General features: G+C 65.1%; 4 protein-coding genes across 6 annotated transcripts in view; 3 read left to right on the top strand and 1 right to left on the bottom strand.

Moving 5' to 3' along the window:
- Nucleotides 1-17,201, top strand: part of PATL1 (PAT1 homolog 1, processing body mRNA decay factor) — a 66,791-nt gene that overhangs the window by 945 nt on the left and 48,645 nt on the right. Inside the window, exons 4-17 of one of the 3 annotated variants that reach the window (XM_065755486.1) lie at nt 526-720; nt 806-907; nt 1,008-1,097; nt 1,184-1,392; nt 1,460-1,543; nt 1,691-1,874; nt 2,085-2,208; nt 2,297-2,394; nt 2,466-2,525; nt 2,617-2,765; nt 2,891-3,050; nt 3,175-3,330; nt 3,405-3,496; nt 3,575-3,757. In XM_065755486.1, the coding sequence (XP_065611558.1) occupies nt 526-720; nt 806-907; nt 1,008-1,097; nt 1,184-1,392; nt 1,460-1,543; nt 1,691-1,874; nt 2,085-2,208; nt 2,297-2,394; nt 2,466-2,525; nt 2,617-2,765; nt 2,891-3,050; nt 3,175-3,330; nt 3,405-3,496; nt 3,575-3,728 (1,857 nt within the window). In that variant the 3' untranslated portion in view covers nt 3,729-3,757. Of the gene's footprint in view, nt 1-525; nt 721-805; nt 908-1,007; nt 1,098-1,183; nt 1,393-1,459; nt 1,544-1,690; nt 1,875-2,084; nt 2,209-2,296; nt 2,395-2,465; nt 2,526-2,616; nt 2,766-2,890; nt 3,051-3,174; nt 3,331-3,404; nt 3,497-3,574; nt 3,762-17,201 lie in introns of those variants that run through there. The other 2 variants (XM_065755487.1, XM_065755485.1) reach the window with 2 other exon arrangements.
- OSBP (oxysterol binding protein) lies at nt 4,803-9,348 on the top strand. The gene is made up of 14 exons (XM_065755488.1): nt 4,803-5,032; nt 6,182-6,390; nt 6,464-6,711; nt 6,786-6,984; nt 7,178-7,280; nt 7,351-7,405; nt 7,497-7,628; nt 7,709-7,954; nt 8,028-8,148; nt 8,237-8,340; nt 8,437-8,532; nt 8,608-8,789; nt 8,893-9,113; nt 9,205-9,348. The coding sequence occupies exons 1-14, from the start codon at nt 4,821-4,823 to the stop codon at nt 9,345-9,347; spliced, it is 2,271 nt and encodes a 756-aa protein (XP_065611560.1). The 5' UTR covers nt 4,803-4,820; the 3' UTR covers nt 9,348.
- On the bottom strand, nt 10,493-12,402 carry LOC136060727 (calcium-binding protein 2-like). The gene is made up of 6 exons (XM_065755500.1): nt 12,036-12,402; nt 11,505-11,535; nt 11,267-11,410; nt 11,073-11,182; nt 10,705-10,852; nt 10,493-10,627 (listed from the first exon to the last, which is right to left on the bottom strand). The coding sequence occupies exons 1-6, from the start codon at nt 12,276-12,278 to the stop codon at nt 10,599-10,601; spliced, it is 705 nt and encodes a 234-aa protein (XP_065611572.1). The 5' UTR covers nt 12,279-12,402; the 3' UTR covers nt 10,493-10,598.
- On the top strand, nt 12,967-16,708 carry CORO1B (coronin 1B). Its single transcript, XM_065755491.1, has 11 exons — nt 12,967-13,072; nt 13,991-14,193; nt 14,433-14,555; nt 14,623-14,752; nt 14,829-15,010; nt 15,184-15,303; nt 15,378-15,482; nt 15,558-15,703; nt 15,785-15,842; nt 16,167-16,424; nt 16,531-16,708. Exons 2-11 carry the CDS (start codon nt 13,993-13,995, stop codon nt 16,654-16,656), a joined length of 1,449 nt encoding a protein of 482 aa, XP_065611563.1. The 5' UTR covers nt 12,967-13,072; nt 13,991-13,992; the 3' UTR covers nt 16,657-16,708.

Below are 17,201 nucleotides of genomic sequence, written 5' to 3'. Positions count from 1 at the left end.
TTCTTCACCAGAGGGTTGTAGGGATGAAAAGGCTCCTCAGGGCGGTAGGCACTGCCCCACCCTACCTGAGCTCCAAGGAGCTCTCAGATGTAGGTTTGGGTTTTGGGTGTTCCTGTGTGGGGCCAGGAGTTGGACTCAGTGGTCCCTGTGGGACCCTCCCAGTACTCTGTGGCTGTTGGGTGAGCTGCTGTTGGACATCCCTTCTTGTCCCCGTACGCACTCCCTCTGGGCTAGGTGATGCCACGCAATCCCTAGTGGTGTCAGCACTCAGGGTTTGGGATCGTCAGTGCCTCGAGCCATAACCGTTTTCATTGCTGGTTGATAGAGTCAGGCTTAATTAAGAGTTAGATGTGGGATCCTTGGGGCTCCCTGAGAATTCTGGCTGGGGTGTGGGGGTCTCCAGCACTGGGAAAGCACGATGGGGCAGCTTCTCTGCACTATACCACATCAGTGGCAGTGTCCTTGCCACCGTGCCCAGCCCTGAGACTGTTCTTTCCAGGGCCTTTCTCCCCACTTTTGTTGCAGGAGATGCCATCAGTGTCCGTGCTGGACTATGCTCTGCCCCAAAGACCCCCACAGGCTCGGGAGGAGGAGCGGGACCCCTCGGAGCGGGCACTGCCACGCCGCTCCTCCTCCCCCATCATTGGGAGCCCCCCTGTCCGAGCAGTCCCCATCGGCACCCCTCCCAAGCAGGCTGCCATGCCCAATTTTAACCAGCAGGTATGGCACCCAGCTCCTGGGAGCAGGTGTGGGCCCATTGGCGAGGGGCCGGTGGTCAGACCCCCCATTGCTTTCCTTCTTCCAGATCCTGTGTCCAAAACCTGTCCACATCCGGGCTACCATGCAGCAGCGCTACCCTGCTCCCTACGGCGAGAGGATGTCCCCCAACCAGCTCTGCAACGTGCCGGTACCCCTGCTCCCACCCCCAAATCCCTCTGATGCCTCGACTGCATTATACCACCCGGGAGGGCCATGACCTGGAGCTCTGCTCCTCTGTTTTCTCACAGAACTCTTCCTTGCTGGGCCACCCGTTCCCCACCAGCGTCTCTCCCGTTCTCAGCCACCTGCAGCGGGCGCAGCTGCTGGGAGGAGCTCAGGTAAAGCCCTGCACTCTGTGCCTGTAGGGGCAAGGGTCCAGCACTCCAGTGCACCGTGCCTGACCCGCACTCCCTCTGCCTTACAGGCTGGCCGAATTTCTCCCAGCCAGTTTGCTCGAGTCTCAGGCCTCGTTGGGAGCCCACTACCCTCCGTCAATCCCAAGCTGCTACAGGGCAGAGTGGGGCAGATGATGGCTCCCACTGGTGGCTTTCGTGCCTTCTTCGGGGCTGGCCCCGCTCCGCCCTCGCAACCGCAGCCTCCGCCGGGCCCCGTGCCTCACCTGCAGGGCCTGAGGTAGGCACTGCCCCCCTTGCGGCCGTGCTCCTGCCTCACAGCCCCGTAACCCCTGTGCTCCTCACAGGCCGCAGCCCTTCCGACCGGACACCACCCACCTGCACCCCCAGCACCGGCGGCTCCTGCACCAGCGGCAGCAGCAGAACCGAAAGTGAGCACCGGGCGGGAGGGAGCGCGAGGAGGTGGGCGGTGCCCTGGTGCCGGGGGGCCCGTGCAGCCGGGGCTAGCCTGTGCACCACTCTCTGTCCCTTCCTGTAGCTCCTGTGTGCTCATGGGTGCCCTTCTTGCCTCCTGCCAGCCAGCACCGTGGCCTCAACGGCTCGGTGGGGGATCGAGGGGGCCACCGGGGCAGCCACCAGGAGCAGGTGCGCAAGGACCCCTACGCCAACCTCATGCTGCAGCGGGAGAAGGACTGGGTGTCCAAGATCCAGATGATGCAGCTGCAGAGCACCGATCCCTACTTGGATGACTACTACTATCAGGTACTGGGAGAGGGGCGGGGATGGGGCCAGCAGGAGGGAAGAGCTGTCACCCTCTGCCTTGAGAAAGGGAGGGCTGAGGAGCATCAGAGAAGGCATCGCTGTCTCTGCGTGTACCGGGGACGAGTGCTCTGAAGCACTGCTGCGTGGAGGAGAAGCAGTGGGGAGAGAGCTTTGCTCCTGGGGCACTGACCTTTCCTGTCCCTGCCCCAGAACTACTTCCAGAAGCTGGAGAAGCTGTCAGCAGCTGATGAAGTCCACGGGGACGGTCCCAAGAAGGAGCGTACGAAGCTCATCACCCCTCAGGTGGCAAAGCTGGAGCACACCTACAAGCCAGGTTAGCGCTCCCTTCCCCGGGTCTGTGGGCAGGGAGAGCAGTCCTGCCCCGGGAGCTGGCTCCCTGCATCCCCTGCCCCTTACTGCAGTGCAGTTCGAGGGCTCACTTGGGAAGCTGACGGTCTCCAGCGTGAACAACCCCCGGAAGATGATCGATGCGGTGGTGACCTCCCGTGGAGAGGATGATGTGAGTGCTGCCCCTTCCCCCTGGCCCCGTGCCTTGCGCCTGCACCCTGACCTCCTCTCTCCCCTGGGCAGGAGACAAAGGAGAAGCAAGTCCGGGACAAGCGGCGCCAGACGCTGGTCACCATTGAGAAGGTGAGTGCTGCGTCCCCGCTCTGTGTGGGGCACAGCCCACAGGTTCCTGACTGTGGGTGTCTGCCCTGTGTGCTATCCACCTGTCCTGCAGACGTACAGTCTCCTCCTGGACGTGGAGGATTATGAGAGACGCTACCTCCTGAGCTTGGAGGGCGAGCGGCCTGCCCTGATGAGTGAGAGGAAGCAAAAGATCTGCAACATGTACGACAATCTGCGTGGGAAAGCGCCGGGACAGGAAAGGTGAGTGGGGAGGGGCTGAAATAACCTCGCTTTTGCACCTTTTTTTTTTTCTTTTTTTTTTTCTGCACCTGTTGCTGCAGGGTGCACCTTCTATCACTGTGCTGGCTGAGTCATTTCCTTCACAGGCCGAGCGACGACCACTTCATGCAGATCATGTGCATCCGGAAAGGAAAGCGCCTGGTGGCCCGCATCCTCCCCTTTCTGTCCCCCGAGCAAGCAGCTGACGTGCTGCTGGCCACTGCCCGGAACCTGCCCTTCCTCATCAAGAAGGATGCTCAGGACGAGGTGACTCCTGCGGCTGGGAGCACTCCTGCAATGCCCCAGAGTGTGGGCACAGGCACCTCCCCTGGGGACAATGGGGACAGGTATGGGGCAGGCCCCACGTCCCAACTCCCTGCGCTCCCCACAGGTGCTGCCCTGCTTGCTGAGGCCCTTCTCGCACGTCCTATACCACCTCCCCCTGGGGACGGTCACCAGCCTGGTGCAGCAGCTCACCAACCTACCTCAGAGCGCCGCCGCGCCCGCCGCCACCAACCTGCACCTCGCCACCGTGCTCCAAAACAAGGTGGGCACCCGTGGAGCTGGCATTGCTCCAGCGTGTCCCCGTGGGTCCCCAACACCTCGTCCCTGTCCCTGCAGTTCGGCCTGTCCTTGCTGTACCTGGTTCTGAGCCGTGGGGAGGAGCTGCAGAGCGTGGATGGCGGCACGGAGCTGATGCAGGACAACCAGTGGTGAGAGACGGGGCGGTGGGGCCGTCGCCCGGGGGCAGTAGGCAGTGCTGTCCCTGTGACCACGTTCTCTGCCCACAGGACAGAGCTGATGCTGCTGGCCACCCGAGAGCTGCTGCGCGTACCACCCGCTGCCCTGCCGAAGCCGGTGCCCCCCCCCTCCAACCTGTTCTCCCTCTTCTCCCGCTACATCGACCAACAGAAGCTCAACCTGCTGCAGACCAAGCTGCAGTGAGTGCTGTACTCAGCCCCCCTGGTAGGACAGTGCCCCGGGGCAGGCAGACGTGGTGCCAGCGCCCACTCCTAGTTCTGCTGCCGGGTTCTGGTGCCCGGTCTCTGTACTCAGTTCTGCTGCTGAGTTTCGGTGCTGGGTGCCTGGTTCTGGTAGCCGGTTCTGATGACAGATTCTGGCGCCTTGCTCCAGCCCTGACACCGCTTCTGGTGCCCGGTTCCAACCCTGGTGCTGGGTTCTGGTGTCTTGCTCTGGTTCTGGCATCCGGTTCCAGCCCCGCTCCCATGCTCTTTGCACACCCCCTGCCATCTCCCCTCCGCCTGCCCCCGTCGCACCGCAGTCGCAGTTGACACACACAGACGCCCATAGGCCCGCGCCATCCCACGGAGAGATCCCTTATTATTATATATATATATTTTATTTTAATTTTTTTTTTGTGCTTTTTTTTTTTTTTGTTGTTGTTGTTGGTTTTTTTTTTCGGGTTTTTTTTTTTTTTTTTTTTTTTTTTTTTCCTTTTCGGTTTGGCCCGGTTTTCGGCTCTGGATCAGGAGAATAAAGTTTCTAACTTGACATTTTTATAGGATGTAAATAAAGACGGATTCTGTACGGCCCCGCCTGGCCTCTGCTTGCCCCGCCCCCTGTGGGTGACGTCACGGCGCACGCCCCGCCCCCTACGCGTGACGCCCGGCGTACGTGGCCGCGCCGCGCCCTGGGTAAAGGCCGCAGGTCGCCGCCCCGGGGCCAATCAGCGCGCGCGCCGCGGGAGGTCCCGCCCTCCGGCCAATAGGCGGTGCGATGAGGCGCCGCTCCTCGGCGCCGCTCCACTCCCTGCTTCCCATTGGCTCGCCCCCGCGACGGGCGTATCGCCGAGCCAGTGGGAGCTCGGGACGCGGGGAGGGGAGGGGGGCTCGCGGCGTCAACCAACGAGAGGGCCGGCTCCGCAGCGCGCTCGCCTCTCCTCCAATAGCCTACGAGGGGCGGGACAAGCGGCGCTCCTCTCGGCCAATGGGCGGCGGGGCGTGGCGGCTGACGGCGGCGGCCATGGCGGAGGTGCGCGGGGCGGGCGCGGGCCCCGGGGCGGTGTTGCCCGGGCCCATGGCGCTGCCCGCGGCTCCCGGCGCGGCCCCGACGTTGCCTTCCCCGGCGGCGGGAGGCGGCGGCGGCGGCCAAGGGGCGACTCCGAGCCCGGCGGCGGCGGGGAGCGGCGGGGCGGCGCGGGAGGGCTGGCTGTTCAAGTGGACCAACTACATCAAGGGCTATCAGCGGCGGTGGTTCGTGCTCAGCAACGGCCTGCTCAGCTATTACCGGTACGGTCCTCCGCCGCGGCACCGGGGCTGCCCCGCCCCGCCCCGCCCCGCCCCGTTCGCGGCTGGAGGTGCGGGACCGCGGGTCCGTGTGGTTCCTGGTGCCCCGCCGTGCCCCCCTGCTGACCCCGGGCCCGCTTTCTAGGACCCCTCTTTGCTTCCCGGTGTTCTTCGCTGCCCCCTCGGTGGCACCGGGTGCCCCCCGTTACACGCCCGTACTTCCTTGGTGGCCTCCCGTTGCTTGACAGGTTCCCCGCTGCACGCCGTGCAGTGCCTCCTGGTGACTCCTGTTGCCCTTGAGTGCCACCCTGTCGCACCCTGGTGCCTTCTCAGCGTCTTCTTGGCCCTCCCAGTGTCCCCTGGCACCGTCCTGGTCCGTGCTGTTACCATCCCAGTGTCCTCTGCTGCCCAGTCGGTCCCCCTCTAGTCACCTAACTCCCCGTTGATATCACCTGTGTCTGCCCACTGCCTCCTCGTTGCCCCTCGGTGCCACTCCGTTGTCCACAGTGCCTTCTTGGTTGCTGGCAGTCCCCGCTGACAGCCCCCTGGTGCTCTTCAATATCCCCTGGTACCCACCTGGTCCTCCCCCTCATCCTCACAGTTTGCTCAGTCCCTCCTGGCACCGTGCTGGTGCCCTCTCTAATCCTTTGCCCCCAGATTGCCTGAGTGCTCCCTGATACTGCTCTGCTATGTCTTTGGTACTCACCCAGTGCCTGCTCTGTGGCCCCTTGGTCCTCCCGATGCTACCCAGTGCCTCTCTGTGCCTCCTGGTGCCCACCTGGTTCCCTTTAGCAGCCCCCAGCTTCTCCCTCAGTGCCTACCCGATATCCTCCTTAGTGCCTCCTGGTGATTTCTCGTGCTCCTCGTTGCCTCCCTATTGCCCCCTGGTGCCCTCCCAATGCTGCTCGGTTTCCCCCATCGCCTCCCAGTGCTCACCAGTTCTTCTCCAGCGCTCTCTTGTCCCTTCTTGGTTCCCTTTGGCTCTCGCTTGGTGACAGCTGGTATCTTCTGGTGGCACCCTGGTGCCCACCTGGTTCTTCTCAGCGCTCACCGGTCCCCTCTTGGCGTCCCTCGCTATCCACCCAGTCCCCCTGTGGTCCCACCCTGTTGGTGCCCACCAGTGCTGGGGGTGGCAGCTGGCTGTCCCCGCAGCTCCAAGGCAGAGATGCGCCACACGTGCCGTGGCACCATCAACCTGGCGACGGCCAACATCTCCGTGGAGGATTCGTGCAACTTCATCATCTCCAACGGCGGAGCGCAGACCTACCACCTGAAGGCCAGCTCTGAGGTGGAGCGGCAGCGCTGGGTCACGGCGCTGGAGCTGGCCAAGGCCAAGGCTGTTAAGATGCTGGAGGAGTCAGGTAGTGCCAGGACGCTGCCGCGGGCGTGCCCCGGTGCCACCCGCTCTGCCTTGACACCCCGTCTTGCCACCAGACGACTCCGGCGACGAGTCGGTGTCGCAGACGGACAAGACGGAGCTGCAGAGCACGCTGCGCACGCTGTCCAGCAAGGTGGAGGACCTGAGCACCTGCAACGACCTGATTGCCAAGCACGGCACAGCCCTGCAGCGCTCGCTCAGTGAGCTGGAGAGCCTGCGCCTGCCGGCCGACAGCACCGAGAAGATCAAGCAGGTCAACGAACGTGCCACGCTCTTCCGCATCACCTCCAACGCCATGATCAACGTGAGTGACATCCGGGGACGGCCCCGCTCCGCTCCCTGCCACCGCTGTGCTGATCCCGTGCCACCTCCCCTCAGGCGTGCCGGGATTTCCTGCTGCTGGCCCAGACCCACAGCAAGAAGTGGCAGAAGTCGCTGCAGCACGAACGGGATCAGCGCATCCGCCTAGAGGAGACGCTGGAGCAGCTGGCCAAGCAGCATAACCACCTGGAGAGAGCTTTTCGTGGTGCCACTGTGCTGCCCGCCGGCACTGCTGGCAGCGGTGGCTCTGCCAAAGGTACCTGAACGTGGCCCGGGGCTGGCCGCGGGGACTGGGGGGCTGCTGTAGGGCAGGAGGAGCAGGGCAGCCCAAAGTGCTGCTGGGTTTATCCCAAGAGCCCGGTGCCGCTGTCCTCTGTTCCACACTGTGCCCAAACTCTGCAGCCTCGGGAGCGCAGGCACACAGCCCCCTGTGTCCTTGTCACCCCCAGATCCCTGCTGCTCCGCAAAAGGAGACCTGAGCGACGAGGACGACGACAACGAGTTCTTTGATGCCCCGGAGATCATCACTATGCCGGAGAGCATGGGCCACAAGTGAGTATAGGGGCTGCCCCCAGCGTGGACAGGCAGAGCTGGACCTAATACCACCCCCTGCCCCCCCCAGGCGCACCGGCAGCAACATCAGCGGCACCAGCAGCGACATCAGCATGGATGAGCAGGTAGCAGGCAGCTCTCTGGAACGGAGCTAGTTTTGAGGACGGTGGGGGTGAGCGTGGGGGGATCACAGTGATGCTGGTCTTACTCCCTCAGTATAAGCACCAGGTGGAGGACACCAAGAAGGAGAAGAGAACCCGCATTCCCTACAAGCCCAACTACAGCCTCAACCTCTGGAGCATCATGAAGAACTGCATTGGGAAAGAGCTGTCCAAGATCCCCATGCCGGTGAGCAGGGACGCAGGCAGGGACTGGCTGGTGGGGGCTGTGTGCCCCGGGCCCTCCCTTGACCTCTCACTCCCTTCTAGGTGAACTTCAACGAGCCTCTGTCCATGCTGCAGCGCCTGACGGAGGACCTGGAGTACCACGAGCTGCTCGACCGCGCAGCCAAGTGCGAGAGCTCACTGGAGCAGCTCTGCTATGTGGCCGCCTTCACCGTTTCCTCCTACTCCACCACCGTCTTCCGCACCAGCAAACCCTTCAACCCGCTCCTGGGGGAGACCTTTGAGCTGGACCGCCTGGAGGAGAACGGTTACCGCTCCCTGTGTGAGCAGGTACCGCCGCCCCACACCTCGGGCCCCGGGCTGCAGTGGCACAGCTGGGCTGAGGCCCACTCTGTCCCCACAGGTGAGCCACCACCCGCCGGCTGCCGCACACCACGCCGACTCCAAGCACGGCTGGACACTGCGTCAGGAGATCAAGATCACCAGCAAGTTCCGGGGAAAGTACCTCTCCATCATGCCCCTGGGTGAGCTGTGGGGGCCGGGGGACCGAGCGGTGGGGCCGTGCCTTGTCTGTCACCGAGGTGACGACCCAGTGCCACTCTCCCCCTTCAGGCACCATCCACTGCGTCTTCCACGCGTCTGGCAACCACTACACGTGGAAAAAGGTCACCACCACCGTGCACAACATCATCGTGGGGAAGCTCTGGATCGACCAGGTTGGGTGGCAGGCGGTCCCCTCGTGCCTCGGTTTTCCTCTCGGGGAGAGGAGGTGCGAGGCGGAGCCGAGCGGATCTCTGTCATCTCTGCCGCAGTCAGGTGAAATTGAAATCGTCAACCACAAGACCGGCGACAAGTGCAACCTCAAGTTTGTCCCCTACAGCTACTTCTCACGGGACGTGGCCAGGAAGGTAGGGACCGGCGCGCCCTGCGGGCTGCCAGCAGGGGAGGCACGCGGGTCAGCACGGGCTCCCCTGTCCCCTCAGGTCACGGGGGAGGTGATGGACCCCGCGGGGAAGGTGCATTTCCTCCTGCTGGGCACCTGGGACGAGAAGATGGACTGCTACAAGGTGGCGGCGGGCAGCGGGGACAACGGGGCTGAGGGCCGGCAGCGGCCGCACGAGGCCGAGGACAGCCGTGTGCCGCTGTGGAAGAGGAACCCGCTGCCGTGAGTCGGGGGAGCACGGGGTTGGGGGGGTGAGAGGAAGGGGGGGGGGGGGGGGGCGGGCCGTAGGGTTCCCCCCGAAGCTGAGCTCTCCGTGCGGGCATAGGAAGTACGCGGAGAACATGTATTACTTCTCGGAGCTGGCGCTGACTCTGAACGCGCCCGAAAGCGGCACGGCTCCCACCGACAGCCGCCGGCGCCCCGACCAACGCCTCATGGAGAACGGCCGCTGGGACGAGGCCAACGCCGAGAAGCAGCGCCTGGAGGAGAAGCAGCGCCTGGCCCGCAAGCGCCGCGAGGCTGAGGCTGCCCGCGCCACCGAGGACGGTGAGGAGGGGAGCTGGAGGGGGGACCCCCCCCACCCCAGAGCCCCCCGAGCCCCCGTCCCCGCGGTGCTGAGCCGTGGCTGTGCCCGCAGGCACCCCCTGTGATCCCTACAAGCCGCTGTGGTTCGAGCGGAAGAAGGACCCGGTCACCCAGGAGCTGGCGCACGTCTACCGGGGCGGTTACTGGGAGAGCAAGGAGAAGCAGGACTGGAGCGGGTGCCCGGATATTTTCTGAGCACCCAACCGCCCCACCGGGGTTGCCTTAGCCCATAGCCACACTGACCTTGATGCCGGGGTGGGGAGTGGGAGCCAGCCCGGCGCCCCCCCCCCTGGCCCTGGGAGCTCCCCCTCTGCCCCCCTCGTATGTGCACTCAGCCCCGGTGCCCTGGAGCAGGAGCAGCTCCCGGGGAGTGCACCGGGGTGAGCCCGAGGCTGGCCTTGGTCTCTCTCCCCCCACCCCGTTATTTTAGCCCCCTGCCAGGCATTTGGGTTCTGTGGGGGGGGGCAGGGGGCTAGGCTCGCTCGCTCCACGATGGTTATGATATAGAGAGCATGGTGCCTTCCTCCTGGGGCAGCAGGGGCACCGCAGTGGGGCAGGGACCCCTCCTCCATTCCCCCACACCCTAAACACTACAGCGGCCTGAGAATGGTGGGGGGGGGCTCTGCAGGGCTGAGTTGACCCTGTGGGGGAAGTCGGGGGGGGGGGGAGGTACCTGGGGGCAGTGAGTGGGGGCATATGATGCCTTTTTATTTTTTGTTTTGTTTTGTTTTCTCCTCCCCCTCCCTCTCCTTATCCCTAGGAAAACAACTAAATTAAAAGTCTGTGAATGCCCCAACCCTGATGTGTGTGTGTGTGTGCGCGCACTGTTTTTGAAGGGTCCCCCCTCTGCAGGGTTTGGGAGTGCAGACACTGTGCTCTGGGGGCCCTTTGGGACCATTCACCACTGGGACAGGACCCCCAAAGCCCCAAAAGAGGGAGCAGCCTCTGTGCAGGGACTTGAACTCTGGACCCTCAGAGTCAGAAGTCTAATCCACTGTTGTCTGAACCCCTCTGTACAGTTTCTAGAAGAAAGTGTCACCATGAGAGTGGTCCCCTCTTTTCTTCCTTCTCTTTACAGGGTGCCCCCCTGACAGCTCCTGCGGGGTTTGGGGGAGGAGGCAGGACCCCCAGCAAAGATCCTGGGACCTAGGAGGGTTTGGGGATCTGGGGGCAGTTTCAGGTTCCTTGGAGAGATTTGGGGTCCTTGGAACAGTTTGGAGTTCCTGGGCTATTTTGGGGTTCCTTGGAGCAATCTGGACCCTGTTGGAGGAGTTCAGCGGCGACCCCCCCTTTCCCACCCCTCCCCTCCCTAAGGACCACCACCATCTTGCCAGTCTGCGCAAGTAGCTTTATTGGGGGGGCCTCTGTCCGTTTGCTCTGAACCCTACTGTTGGCTGGAGCGTTGCTGGGGGGGAACCCTGGCCCCCCTCCTACCCCACAGCTTCGTTACCGGGAGGACAGCATCATGACGAACTCTGCGGGGTGATGCGCTGGGTGTCATTGCCCCGCACCGTGCCCGGCGGGGATGGGAAGAAGCAGGGCTGGACCTCACCGTCGAAGTCCACGCGGCCGTCCCCATTGAGGTCCACGTCCTGCAGGATCTCATCAACCTCCTGTGCCTTCAGCTGCTCGCCCAGCAGCGCCGCGATGGCCTGCCGCATCTCCGCGCTGCTGATCTCCCCGTCCCCATTCACATCGAACTGCGGCACGCACAGGTCATGCCCCTTCCCCACCTCCCCTCAGCCTCCCCTGGGCCCTCCTTGCCTGTGGTGCCCCTGTGGTCACCATTCGTCCTGTGGTTGCTGTCCCTTCCACACCCGTGGTCAACTCCACAGCCCCGGTGTCCCTGTGTCCGTGCCACCCGTACCTCCGTGCCCACCGTGTCCCCACACCCATGGCGCAGTGCCCCTGTAGCCATACCTCACGGAAGGCGATCTTCAGCTCCCTCACACCCACCATGTGAGCCGTCTCCTCCCGCAGCTTTGGCCCCATCATCTGCACGAAGTCCTCGAAGTCCACACGGCCGCCCACTGCACCAGGGTAAGGGACGGCCTCAGTGCCCCCCGTCCCCGCACGTGTGCCCACCTCCCCTGTGCTAACTGCCCTGCACTCACTCCTCATCTTGATGTGCTGGGAGATCTCGATGAGCTCCATCTCGGTGGGCATGTAGCCCAGCGTGCGCATGCAGGCGCCCAGGTCCTTGTAGCTGATGAAACCGTCCTGGTCTGTGTCAAACTCCTTGAAGGCATCCAGCAGCTCTGCTCCACGCATACGTGGGCACAGGGACCCGTCAGGAGCGGGGCCGTGGCACCACACGCCCATGCCCCCCCGTGCCCCGGCCCCACTGCTCACCATCAAGCTCCTCCGGCGACAGCTCCCGCTCCTGGGACAGGGCACAGAGGGGTAGTGGCGGCAGAATCAGACCTGGCTCAGCCCCCCCACCCCTCCAAGCAAACCGTGGTGTCACCTTTGTTAAGCGTGGGACAAAATTAACTCCCGCAGGAGGGATTAGAGGGATTGGAAACAAAGCTCTGCATGGCCCCCTACCCACTGACCCCATCAGCCCCTCTCCCTGCACCCACCCCAATGCCCCCAGCCCCGGACCCCATGGCCCATTGCTGGAGGTTAGGCGTTTCCCAGAGGGACACCAGGGTGGAGATCCCTGAGCCCAGCCCCACTGCTGCCCCCCTCCCACTGAACCCCAACCCACGGTGCCCTCCCCCCGGTCCCACACAGGGGTGGGGACGAACCCCCAGACCTCCCCACTCTGCCCAACAGTACCCACCTGGCACCGTGTCCCCTCTACCTCTGTCGAACCCAGTCCTGTCCTCGGCTTCCCACATCCCCTCCATCCCCTGCCCACCCCCCCCCCCGTGCCCCCACCTTGCCGAACACCGTGTTGAGGAAGGGTGAGTACGCCTTGGCAGTGGCAGCGTGGGGGTCCCCGGCCCCTTTCTTGCTGTTCTTCCTCCCGTGGCCTCCGTGCCGGGATTCATTGTCGGGGCTGCCTGGGGGGCCACCCGCCTCGGGCACTTTGGGGGGGCTCTCGCCCTCCTCCCCCCTCTTCCCCTTGCCAGAGGCTTCGGTGTTCTTGGGGGCCCCTTTGTCCCCCCGCAAGCGTGGCATGGGGCCGGGGACCGGTGGCCGCAGCAGGAGCAGGGCCGGGGGTCAGGCAGCCCTTAAGAAGGAGGCCAGGAAATCCTCTTACATGGGAGGGCAAAGCCAATTAGCAGTGATTAGTGCGGCAGAAAACGAGCCACCCACTGTGCCCTCACTCTAGGGCATGACCACACAGCCACGGCACCATGTCACGAGCGGGGTGCCACGTGGCACAGAGGAGTGGGGACGTTGTGGGGTACAGTGGGGAAGAAAGAGAGAGGCAAGAGGGGGACCGGGTGTGACGGAGGGGGGAGAGTGGGACAGTGGGATGGGGAGCAATGGGGAGGGGTCCCAAGGGATGGGGACAGTGGGATGAGGAAGCATGGCAGGCACAAAACGGGACGGGGAGCTGCGTTTGGGATTCAAACAGTGGGGAGCAATGGCAGGGACGGAATGGGATGGCGAACAGTAGGAGGGGCGGGGGGGGGGGGGGCAACGAGAGAAGGGGCAGCGTGGGGGGACCCGAAGGAGTCGAGACGCGGAGCATCCCCGCCTCCATCCCCGTGACCCCGCCCCGGTGCCCCGCCCCCCCCGCCTCCATCCCCGTGACCCCGCCCCGGTGCCCCGCCCCCCCCGCCCCCCCCTCCGTGCCGCAGTGCGCAGACGCCGCTCCCCTCTCGCTTCCTGCCCTCCCCCCCCCCGTCCCCCCCCCCGCCCGCTCCCGGCTGAGAGCCGCTCCGTGCCGCCGCCCCGCGTCCTGCTCGCCGGCCCCGGCCCCGGCCCCGGTTACCGACACCGGAACCGGCCCGGCCCGGCCGCCGGTGAGTGCGGGGCGGGCGGCTCCCGGGGCTCCCCCGCGCTGTCCCTCTCCGCCCCCCTCCTCCCCCCCCTCCCCCCGTCCTTGGCCCAGTCCCTTTTCCCGTCCCTGTCCCCGCTGCGCCGGTCTCTCTCCTCATCCCCGTTCCCGACGGACGATCCCGGCCCCGTCTGGGCTGGTCCCTGTCCTTGTGGGGTCCGTCTGCGTCCCCATCCCGGAGCAATCCCTGTCCCCATCATGGGAAGGACAGTCCTGTCCCCGTCCCTGCCCCCATCCCTGTCCCCATCCCTGTTCCCTCCCAGGTGATCCCTGCTCCCATCCTGGGAAATACAGTCCTGTCCCTGTCGGGGTGATCCCGATCCCATCCCTGTCTCCATCCTGGGAGGGACGACTGTGTCCCCATAAGGGTGATCCCTATCCCCATTTCTGTCCTCGTCTCCATTCCGGGAAGAATGGTCCTGTCACCATAGGACCTGTCCCTGCCCCATCCACGAAGGACAATGCTGTCCCTATAGGGCCCATCTCCATCCCTGTCCCCATCCCTATCCTGGGAAGAACGATCTCGTCCCTACTGAGACATCTCTGCCTCCGTAGGGCTGATCTGGGGCCCCAGACCAAGAAGGACAGTCCTGTCCCTGTAGGAGCAATTCCCATCCCAGTCCCTGTCCCCATCCCAGTCCTGTCCCCGTGGAGGCAGTCCCTGCTCCCCACCCGTGCCCCACGCCCACGGGGCAGGGCAGGGTTTGTTTGCCCAGCTCATGCAGGGAGGGGCAGTGTCGCCCTTTACCCAGGGCAGGTGATGGGGCTGAGCCCCCCCCTCAGTGCCACCTGCTGGGACCTGGGCTGACCCATCCTGGGGGTCGCTCCTTTTGGTTTTGAGGTCCCCGTGCTCCCAGTGACGTGGAGCCGGGGTGCGCCCCAGCCATGTCGTTCCGTAAGGTGGTGAGGCAGAGCAAATTCCGGCACGTCTTTGGGCAGCCCGTGAAGACAGAGCAGTGCTACGATGACATCCGTGTGTCACGGGTCACCTGGGACAGCACCTTCTGCGCCGTCAACCCCTCCTTTGTGGCCATCATCGTGGAGGCCAGCGGCGGCGGAGCCTTCCTGGTGCTGCCCCTGCACAAGGTGGGCTGGGGATGGGGGGGGGTGGCGATGGAGGTGGCTTGGGATGGGGAGGGAGATGGCTGTGGAGGTGGGGGTGGCTTGGGACGGGGATGGGGAGGGGGCTGGGTTGATGTTGGGAGATGGGGCTGCACTGAGATGGGGCTGCGGCTGCGTTGGGATTGATTGAGATGGGATGTGGGGGGGCTCAGGTGGAAGGATGGATTTGTCATCCCTTACACTGACTGTCCCTGCATCCCCAGACTGGCCGCATCGATAAGTCGTACCCCACGGTGTGTGGGCACACGGGCCCCGTGCTCGACATCGAGTGGTGCCCACACAATGACCACGTCATTGCCAGCGGCTCCGAGGACTGCACGGTCATGGTGAGGGTTGGATGGCAAAGAGGGGACGTGGCACAGGGGACGCCTTCTCACCGTCCCCTCCCCACAGGTGTGGCAGGTGCCCGAGGGAGGCCTTGTGCAGCCACTCACGGAGCCTGTGGTGGTGCTGGAGGGGCACTCAAAGCGCGTGGGCATTATTGCCTGGCACCCCAGCACCCGCAACGTGCTGCTCAGTGCAGGTACGGGGACAGTGTGGGGGACACGGGGTGCTGGGGGCACTGGGACAGCTGGTCAGGCCTTGTCTGTGCCACGCAGGCTGTGACAACGTGGTGCTGATCTGGAACGTGGGCACAGCAGAAGAGCTGTACCGCCTGGAGGGGCTGCACCCCGACCTCATCTACAGCGTGAGCTGGAGCCGCGACGGGAGCCGTTTCTGCACTGCCTGCAAGGACAAGAGTGTGCGTGTCATCGACCCCCGCCGTGGCACCGTGGTGGTGGTGAGTGAGACAGCAGAGCGGCAGCGTCCCCGTGTCCCCTGGGTGCTCCCCATCCCCACCTGACCCCTTGTCCCCAGCCGCTCCCTGCAATTCCTCGTCCCCAGATGTTCACTGGTTTGAGTGTCCCCGTCCCTAAAAGTACTTCTCGTACGTCCTGTGCCCCCACCCTGCAGGAGAAAGAGCGGGCGCACGAGGGTGCACGCCCCATGCGTGCCATCTTCCTGGCTGATGGCAAGATCTTCACCACTGGCTTCAGCCGCATGAGCGAGCGGCAGCTAGCGCTGTGGGACACGGTGAGGGGCTGCACGAGTCCCCTGGGGGGGCCGTGCCGGGGGGTGCAGCGCGGGGCTGACGCTCTGCTCCTCAGGAGAACCTGGAGGAGCCCATGGGTCTGCAGGAGCTGGACTCCAGCAACGGGGCCCTGCTGCCCTTCTACGACCCTGACACCAACGTGGTCTACGTCTGTGGCAAAGTACGACCCCCCACCCCACCCCACCCCCCCCCGTGGCCCCTCCTCACCTGCCCCGTGCTAACCAGCTCCCTGCAGGGCGACTCAAGCATCCGCTACTTTGAGATCACGGAGGAGCCACCCTACATCCACTTCCTCAACACGTTCACCAGCAAGGAGCCACAGCGCGGCATGGGCTGGATGCCCAAGCGTGGGCTGGACGTCAGCAAGTGTGAGATTGCCAGGTGGGGCCGAGGGTGCCACGAGGTTCCTGTGTCCCCCCCAGTTTCCCTGCGTGCCCCCCGTGATGACCCTTTCCTCATCAGGTTCTACAAGCTGCATGAGCGTAAGTGTGAGCCCATCATCATGACGGTGCCAAGGAAGGTAAGTGGGGTGGGGAGGTTGGGTTGAGGGGGGGCCCTGGGAGTGACGATTCCAAGGGGTGATAGGTGGGAGCCCCTGGGTAAGGGGGGAGGGCTCGGACAGAGCTTGGTGGCCGGGCGGGGGTCCCTGGGCAGTATGCAGTGGGCTGCGGGGCTGGGCAGAGCGGGCAGGTGCTGGGTGAGGGTCTCCATTCAGGCGGGGCAGGGGTCTCCACACACATTGCAGCAGACGGGGAGGTTGGATGGGGTCTCCCATCTCGTGGGGCGGAGGGTCCTGGGGTGGGCCAGGATCCCTGCTCAGGAATCTGACGCGGGGCGGGCGCAGTCGGACCTGTTCCAGGACGACCTGTACCCCGACACGGCGGGCCCCGATCCGGCGCTGGAGGCAGAGGAGTGGGTGGCGGGGCAGACGGCGGGGCCGCTGCTCGTGTCCCTGCGCCAGGCCTACGTCCCCAGCAAGCAGCGGGAGCTGAAGGTGAACCGCCACACGCTGCTGCACGACGGCCGCACCCCCACCGCCACTGCCCCCGCACCGGCCCCCGCGCCCCCCGCCTCCCGTCTCAGCGCACCCCCGGCCCCCGCGGTGAGTGCAGCCGGGAAGGGGGCTGCGTGGCTTTGGGGGGGGGGGGGGGTGGGGGGGAGCTGCTGAGCTGTGCGGTGGGCAGTCTGACGGTGGGCACGGCTTGCAGGCGGGCGGGCGGCTGGACGAGGTGCTGCACGAGGTGGCAGCGTTGCGGGCGCTCGTGGCGGAGCAGGGCCGGCGCATCGCCCGCCTGGAGGAGCAGCTCAGCCGCCTGGAGAACGGACACGTCTAGGGGCCCCCCCGGCCCCGCGCCCAGTGACTGCGTGGGGGCTGCCCCACCCCCCCCCCCCCCCCGGAGAGCGGGGAACCTCACCTCCATCCCCCGAGCCTTCCTCGTGTCCTCCCTTGGGGTTATATTCTGTCCCCCCAGGGGTCGCATCTCCCCCTGCTCAGGGTCCTGTCCCCAACCCACCTGGTGCTCCTCATTCCATCTACCCAGCCATCCCGCCCCCCCCCCCCCCCTCCCCGGCAGCTCCTCCTCCCCCCCGTCCCCCACTGCCTTACTGGGTGCTGCCCACCTGTGGATCGTGGACCACTTTGCCCCCTGCTACCCTGCAGCGGCCTGCGAGGGCTTGGGGGGGGGGGGGGAAGGTCCCTGGGATCAAACACTAAAGCCCCTCGCCCCCCCCCCACCTTGTGCCCCCAGGGTTGGGTAGGACCATCTCCCTTTACCGTGTGGCACAGCCGTGGGATCGCCTTCCCTGTAGTCTGGGGGTCCCCCTTCCCCTTTGCCCTCCGTCCAGGGCAGGGTCCAAATCTATATTTTCACTCCAAATA

Source organism: Cyrtonyx montezumae, unplaced genomic scaffold (genome assembly GCF_038088225.1).
Source record: "Cyrtonyx montezumae isolate F1298 unplaced genomic scaffold, pur_monq_1.0 scaffold_10, whole genome shotgun sequence".
Taxonomy (NCBI): Eukaryota; Metazoa; Chordata; class Aves; order Galliformes; family Odontophoridae; genus Cyrtonyx; species Cyrtonyx montezumae.
Note: the sequence above shows the minus strand (reverse complement) of the source record. Positions and strands in the feature narration are given on the sequence as shown.